At 38.2% G+C, this 8,416-nt stretch overlaps 1 protein-coding gene across 1 annotated transcript; it reads right to left on the bottom strand.

Annotated features, from left to right (window-relative positions):
- Positions 1-468: 468 nt before the first annotated feature.
- LOC103066233 (left-right determination factor 2-like) lies at positions 469-4,837 on the bottom strand. Its single transcript, XM_007436395.2, has 4 exons — positions 4,570-4,837; positions 3,016-3,259; positions 1,981-2,220; positions 469-1,141 (listed from the first exon to the last, which is right to left on the bottom strand). The coding sequence occupies exons 1-4, from the start codon at positions 4,835-4,837 to the stop codon at positions 802-804; spliced, it is 1,092 nt and encodes a 363-aa protein (XP_007436457.1). The 3' UTR covers positions 469-801.
- Positions 4,838-8,416: the final 3,579 nt, after the last annotated feature.

An 8,416-nucleotide genomic window follows, 5' to 3' on the forward strand; every position in this document is an offset into this window, starting at 1 on the left:
AGGAAATACAAAATGAGTCTGATGGGAGAGTATACACTTGCACTTCATCCATTGTGCTTTTTGCAGAATGTTGGTCCTCTCCACACAGAGTCCCAGATAGATTAACAAAATATATATTTTGTTAACACATGCAAGGACTGCCATGGTGTCAGTAAAAGACCCATCTGTCTCCCAATCTTGTCCCAATACCAACAGTTTTACACTAGCATCAACAACCTGCTCTGCAATGGGGCAGTAGTTCTCCCTAGGAAACTATAGCCTCTGCCAAAATTCAGTAAAAATGTATCTTCTTCTGAATCCTGTTATTTGGTGGAAAATCCAAAGTTGAACCAATTTTGGTAACATCTGTAATTGTATATTACAGTACAACTGGGAATAATCCCTCACTTGCTTCTTTGTACCAGCCATCAAAGGAGCAGTTCTGAAGGGAGCCTAAAGATCAATGATCCAGACAGAACCCAGCTTGAATATTTCCATCTTCTATATTCCATACAACTCTGACCAGGCAGAGCTTTCATTTAATTTTCCCTTTCCCCAGTTCCATTCACTTTTTCTAGCATCTTGCCTCATGAAGAAATCTGAAGATTTTAGAAGACTTCGTACCTTTGAATTTGCCTAATCCAAGCGTTGCCCTAAAATAGATTTTGGAATTGTGCAATGAATGTGTCCACGACCAGCAACCAGATTCAGTATGCCACAGGTGATAAATGGTTTGGATTCAGAGCAGTAAGAGTTGTGCTTGCAGTTACAGTGCTGAAGCAGAAAAAGAATTCCTTGTAACTGACTAGTTGTGAATGTTTATTAGACCACCGCTATATTGTCCATGATACAGCCACATTTTTCTACAATCATATTAGGGAACTCTGCCACTTCAATTTCTGTGTAGTTTCCCTTTTTGACAAGATACATCATGGGAAGAGGAGAACTCTCCACCACAGCACAGGTTCTCTCTCCATAGCCAAAATGGTGCAGCAAATTCTTGGGCTGCCAGCAGCTGCCCCCACAATGGTAAGCTTGGTAGCCAGCTGGCTCAATAATCCAGTACTGAGTCCAGGTCAGCTCACGGAAATTGATATAATGCTCTTGCCGGCAGCAGATAGACCTCTCCATCATACTTCCTTCTCCACAGTCCCCAGGTCCTCTGTTAAAAAGCAGAATCAATATTCATCTGAGATGCAGAGGACTGGACCCAGTGAAAGTTTTCAGCAAGAAACAGACTGACACTTACAAAACTCTGGGCAAGAACAAAAATGTCTCTTCAGTTGTTTTAATTATGTTGTCTATTTATTGATTACATGCTCAACTCCCCTAGCTTTTGTCACACACACTGTTTCCACATGTTCCATTTTATCTTCTAACAATTATGTCAGGCAGATTATGATGACTCATCAAACATCACCCAACTTGCTTCTTGATGATCAAGGACTTGTACTCTAAGCCACTCTATCTTCTGCATCACAATCATTTAGTATATTTACTGTAGTAAATATACAGGTGATATTTATCCCTAGTAAGGTGTTATTTTAATTAATCAAATACTGACTAATTCCATCTTTTTTCCCACTAGCAGAAGCATTCACAGATGCAGTTCTGCTAAGGTATTCCTGTTCATGGAAAGCGTTTGTATTGGTTGTGAAATGTGAAATGATTTGTTATCCTTCAAGATTTACTCAAAAACTACACAGGGTGTATGCCAATTCTATGCACATTTGTTCAGAAGTAAGTAAGCAATAATTCAAGGTCGTACCAACTTTCTTGAGAGACTTGTTGAACACAGAATTATTTGCAAATGAACAAGGCAAAGGACATGCTAAACAGCTGCTATCCTGAATAACCTTACACAAAATCCAGCTGACTTTAGTTTCAAGTAAACATAGTTCAGCATAGGTTGGAGACTGCCAAATTTTTGCCTGGGATTTTTTCCATCATGAAATACAGAAATGAAACACTATCACCATACAGTTATAACATGATACTTACCCATATTCTTCCAAGTTAAGAGTGTAAAGGACCAATTCTGGTTTGCCCAGTGCCTTATCTGAAGGATCCTGAGATGTAAAGCGCACAACTTTGGCCATTTCAGAGGCATAACTGCCTATTCTTTCTCCTTCAATCCAAATCTCCAGGAGCATTGGTCCAGATGTTTTTGTTTTCAGCCAAAAATGCACAGCCTGTGTAACATCAAAATTCCTCCAGCCAGATTCCATAATGGGAACTAATCTAAATTTTAAAAGCATGAAATGTTGAGCTGAGCCTAGAGTATTTCAGTTAATGCAAGCATACTATGAATAGTAGTATTTTATATATTATTTAAATATAATATTAACAGTAACAACAACAGCAGCTTCTAAAATTGGCTTTTACTCTAATTTCCTTCTTTCCAGAAAATATAAAAAATGAACATTTTAAGTAGTGAGAATATAATGATGTAAAGGAAACATAACATAGGCAACTACTTTATTCTAGGACTATCATATCTAGACTGCAAAAGCCTGGATGACCACTAGATGGCACCAAGGAGACCCAGAAAATCTTAACTTTTTGCTATCATCTAGTGGGTTATTTTGATCTTTGAAGCCCAGAACTGATAGCTATACCTTATTTGGAATTGGACTATTTGGTACATCTAGCCCAATTTTGTGGATGCTGTCTTGTTGCTCATCAGTTTGAGACCCCTGGCTTAATCTATGCTTCAAGGCCAATATCATCATTTCTCAGGAGAACAAGTGGCTGCATTCACGTATCAGACTGAATCATAGTATTGCAGATTACAGTGGTTTAGAGCAACATAGATGTACACATTGCTCCAATTTGTAAACCATTATTTATTAACCATAGTGACTGAATTCATACATTACATTAAGCCAAACACAGTATGTGAACCAGCCTATATACTAAAAAAAAAAAAATGAAGCACAGAAACAATTTTTAAATTATACAATGTTGATTATGCAATTTCAAGCTGGCTGTATTGGAGACAAAATAATCTTCTCCTGCTGCAAAACACTATCATACCTGGAATCAATTAAAGAGGTCCGGTTTGTGCCATTATCTTGAAGCTGCACCCAGTACACGCTCACCCTTGCATTCATGACTGGTCTTTGTGAGTGCCTGCTGGGCAGATGTTTCTTCTCCAGGGGCTTTTTGAAAAGCTTCAGTTCAGCCATGGTGACTTCACTGTTTTCTGGGATCCTGCCCTCCATGTCAAAGATCAAGTTCTGACGGGTGGTGTCTGAATAGAGAATGTCTCCTGAGATATCTGTGTGTATGGAAACAGAAGGAACACTTTTAAATAATTATTTCCAACCCCCTTTCCAACAAGAGGTATACAGGACATACAAGACATTCTTAGTTCTCAGGAAAAGTGATGTTTTAATTATCTGGTAGAGATTATGGGAGTATAATCCAACACATCTGGAGGACACTAGATTATCAAAGGCTGTTTTAAATAACAACAACATGAAATAGGTCATTTGTTGAAACCCCAGAAAATGGTAGATGGACATCTAAACATCCAATTCCTTCTACTTCTTTGTTACCATCTTGCAGCTGTCAATCCTTCCTTTACATAAACACAGTACAAAAATTGGAAATAATGGTCCGTAAGGACTGTGTCAACCACACATATTTACATCAATGAAAAGCTTTATTGTATTCACCCATGACAGTGACTTTCTACTGCTAGCTTCAACAACAAATGGAAGTCATATAACATTATCTGCTAAGCATATATTTAGAGAAGATAAATGTACTCTAGATTTGCTTTCCACAACCTGGTACCCTCCAGATATGTTGGGGAAAGAGTTTCCAGGCAACATAATTGTTAAAAAAAAGTTGCTTTAATGATCCATGGTATTTTTTTTTCCAGTGGATGGCCAGGCATCATGTATTTTCCATGCTTTAAAATAATACATGGGGCAACTTTCACTGCAAACTAAAACTTACAATTTTCTATCTCTTTCCCTTTGTCAACATTTCTCATGGTTTGAGCCACCAAAACAGTGTTTCCTTATGTATTTACAGTAGATCCATAACATGGGATTTCTGTTTGTTTTTAACACAGTATGTGGTTATCTGTTTTCATATGATATTCAAAATGCTTTTAAAAGCAGGGATCAGCCTCATTTAGGAGAAAATTTCCTTAAACACAGCAAGTATTTCTTCTCAGTAATCACATTTAAGATTGTGTTACCGTAAACAGATGCAGAATATTCAGTATTTGTAAGGAAAGCGACATAAATTAACTTTATGAACAATACTACAATATAATAATACATTATTCTTTAATATGTATATTAAAGAAATCTGTGTGATCATGCTCTAATCTTTAAAAATGGCTATCGACACTACTTCATCTCCCCTTTATGACAAATAAATTAGATTTCCAGACCAATTTTGAACTTCAAATTTCACCTTTGAGGATACATTTAGCTTAAAATGTCTTAGAAATTCTGTTTTCTGTGGTTTGGATGAAATCTGTTAAGCAGTTGGTATTGATAAAGTTTCAGATTTCAAATGGGGATGGAGAATTTGCTTTTAGCTTCATGGAAACATGACAGCAAAATTTACCTGCGTTGCCTGGAATTCCTCTCAAGATACCAGCTAAACTTGGCAATGCTCTTCGTTTCACACGGTGCCGCTCCAGCATGGATATGTATTTATTCCTTATATTCTCTGGAATCACTAGATTCTCCAGGTCGGTCCTCTGAAGAGCAGGGACATCTGGAAGTCTCAGTTTCTCCAGCAACATTTGCTTGAGTCCTTTCTGACTAAATCCAGAAGTAGTGGCAGCTAGGAACAGGGCAGAGGTTAAGGCCCAACTAAAACTCACAGCCATCCTTTGCCTATCAATCAAATGGGGAAAGACTCCCTAAATCACTCCTCTCTCGGTACAAGCTTTTCTTGGCAGAGAAGAGATTGCGCTGCGAAGCTGCAGGCTGCCTGAATGGGAAGGAGAACTCATACAATGCCTTTATATAGTGAGTGGGATACCGCTGGCATAACAAATTCCACAAGCAGAAGTGAGGCAGAGGAGTTGGAAGTGTTACATCCCCTTTGATACATCCAAGCCATGGTCACACCTTCCCAAGTTTGTATCCCAATACAGGGATATTGAGAAACGTAGCTGTTCTTACTTCATTTATATTTTCCTCCCTATATAACCCCATTCCAGAAAAGATGTCTATACAGTGGGATTTATGTTGCTGGAATAGCCTTTTGTTCTTACAGTAAATACATGGATTTGTAGGATGGCAGGGGAAGAAAAATTTAGCCACCACTTAAGGGAACAGCACACTGATTATGTTTTATTATTAGATCCTGTTCACCAACTACAGATTGTTGTGGAATCAAATGGAAATGCAAGTTCCATTTTCATGAAACTTTGGGCACAAACTATGGCATATACATGTATTCCCCAAGGGGTGTTCCTAGGCCACTGACATGCAGGCTGAAGATCCTGGACTTCTATCCACAGTACATCTGGAGAGTTCCAGCTTGGGGAAGACTTCTGTATCTGACCAGGAAAAAAACATCTTTATCAAAAGAGATATTAAAATAATATTTTCGAACTTTAAGTATATGACATATGTGCATTTTTAAAAGCATGTTTGCTCTGGTGCTGTTGCAGATGTAATTCGTTGTTTTTCAGAACTCAAGCCTGTGAAATTGTATTATTGCAATAAGACCAATCAGTACAAAATTATGTCACTGAGGAGAAACAAAAGTAAAAAGTAGCGGCTCCCTCTACCCACCCAGCAAACGTTCAATTTAGGAAAGCGTACCTTTTTGTCTCTTTTCTGTTGTATTTCCATTTATAAAAATCAAAAAGTTATTTCCTCTCTCCAACTTTAAGCCATTGAAAAATAATAATAAGAATTCTCAGATGGAAAGCTACTTCAGCATTTTGTTCCTGCAGATGTACTGTATATTAAAAGTCATCAAGCATGGTCTGGGGTTACAGTTACTGCACACAGTGTTTTCAAACAGTTATGAAATCTATTGCTTCTGATGCATTACCATAATGATTAATAACCAGAGATTGCCTTAGCTTCTACAAATTTCTCTACTTCTTGTTTAAAGTCATCCAGTTTGGTGGCCATATCATTCATGCATCTAATCCTGGAAAAAGACATAGCTGCTCTAAAGAGTTTCAGAAAGGCACTACTTTTGTGATCCTCACATTCCAAAGCAGCTTTTTGGAAATGAATCCGAAGTGCTACACAGCTCTAAGAAATATCTGGATCAGCATATTGTTCCATAATGGTCAGCCACATGCCCAAGAGAAGCCCTCATCCAGGACATGAGTACAACAGATAATCCCAGCAACTGGCATTTGGAGACAGGAGTAATTGTGAATCCTGAAGCAGCACAGGGCCATTATGCCTAACAGCTATTAATCCCCTACCAATTTATTTAATCTTCTCTTAAAACCATCCCCACATCTTTTCACAGAAAATTAAATCATTAACATGCTGAATCGCCCACCATTCATTGGGTGGCTCAGCTTGTGTTGTTACAAGAGAAGAAAATCTTCCTATGGAGTTTCTGTAAAGAATACAGTCTCTGAGTCACATTCAGCTCCTGGAGATTTCATAAAGACACCAATGTCATTTTCTTGGCAGCAGTGTAGAAGGGATTTGCCCCTGCCTTCTTCCAGAATGGTGGTCTGACTTCCTGGTCTAGCCTGCCACCCTGATATTCCTTGGTCGTTTCTGGTTGAAACACTAACCAGACCCAACCCTGCTTAGGAGCCAAGCCCAGGTGCTGCCACCTGCTGAGACCGGCTTTACCTTGGTCACGCAGAATTCCACAAACCAGTATTCATCCCCTTCCATCAAAAAAAGACCTAACCTGGAAGATGCTCCTTTCCCAACTCCACGACACCCATTTTGAAATGAAAATGCCAATGTACTGCACAAGAGTGCTGCTGTATTCACATGATTGGTTTCTGTACAAAAGAATTTTGAGGCAATTTTATTTTGAGCTTCTTTTCTATTGGTCCTTTCATGCTTCTCACCCCATCCAAGTAACAGATGCAGCTGAGATGGAGACTCCCCTGGACCGTGCTGTGCTTGACAGCACAACAGAGATGCCCCAGGCCAAATTGACCTACCCAGCTTTTTTGTTAAAATGTCCAGATCCTTTTTGTTTTGTTTACCCCATTCCTTAGGATTTTAAGAAGGGAATAGCCCTGCAACTGCAAAAGATTTACCTTCTTATTTATTTTGCATAGCCACCTGTCTCACAAGTGTGATTCTGGGCGGCTCACAATAATTAAAACAACAACAGCAACAGTAGAAAATAAATATACACAATAGCATACAACTAAAACCACGATTAAAAATTCAGTAAAACATAATCACAGTCAGCTGGTGAATATAAATCATACATCTATTTAATATAACCATTGCCAAGGCTTACCGCTACTGCCAGACCCCCAGGCACAAGGGCCCAGCTAGGTCTTCAGGCCCTTCCTGAACATGGTGCCTTTATGTGAATAGGAATTCCAATTCTCATTCATTACACAGAAATATCTGCCTTGCCCAGATGATTATCATGGACCGGTTTCATACATTATGCTATGTATATAAGAAAAGTATTTAAATCAAAAATTGGTAACTTATTCTGGGGAAAAAGATGTTTGTGAATTCTAAAGTTTATAAATAGAATCCTTTAGGAGGAAGAGCAGTATGTCAATAAAAATTATAAACCTATTTTTAGTATTGATAATTAAAAGGCAATTACAATCATTCCAACTTCCCTTTCTTAACAGATTTTGTTAGGAAGCATAGAAGCAACAGATAAAAGGAGGAAAGGGTTACAAGCAGAAAGACAATAATGTCCGCATGATCCCTTGTAAAATGTTGCATTCAGTGAAGGATTGCACAATAGAAGCCTTTTCAGAAAATGTGCAAAATGTAGATTATGCTAAGGGCTAGGCTCAGGACTTATTTCTGAACAAAGCTAGTATCTGCTTAAACTACTGTTACGCCTATACCTCTTTCCTGGAGTGCAAATATAGTTCTAAATTATCTGTTTCTTTTTTCATTGGCTTGAATGGTAAGTAAAGCCAAACCTTTGGGGAGTGATTTTGCAGCTGGGGTCTTTAGATTAGAGACTGTCTTCTCCTATGTGTGATGTCCAGTCTAATACAATGAAATCTCTTTAGTGTTAAATGTGTATTGGAAGCAGATTTATGAGCACCACAGGTAAAATAAAATTATTAAACAGACAGCTGAAGTCAATTAGAAAAAATAAAATGTGGATTGAAGAGGGTTTCACACAATGGTGATTATCTGCTCCAATTGCTGGATTTACTATGCCCTTTTTGCCATGCAAACAAGAAAAGGCAAGCATTTTGTAGGTGAGTTTTCTGAGCAATGTGTATTGGAATCTACAGGGTGGATTTAAAATG

The sequence above is a fragment of the Python bivittatus genome, unplaced genomic scaffold, assembly GCF_059951505.1.
Source record: "Python bivittatus isolate LINGU-HERP-01145 unplaced genomic scaffold, Pbiv_v1 ctg000020_np1212, whole genome shotgun sequence".
Taxonomy (NCBI): Eukaryota; Metazoa; Chordata; class Lepidosauria; order Squamata; family Pythonidae; genus Python; species Python bivittatus.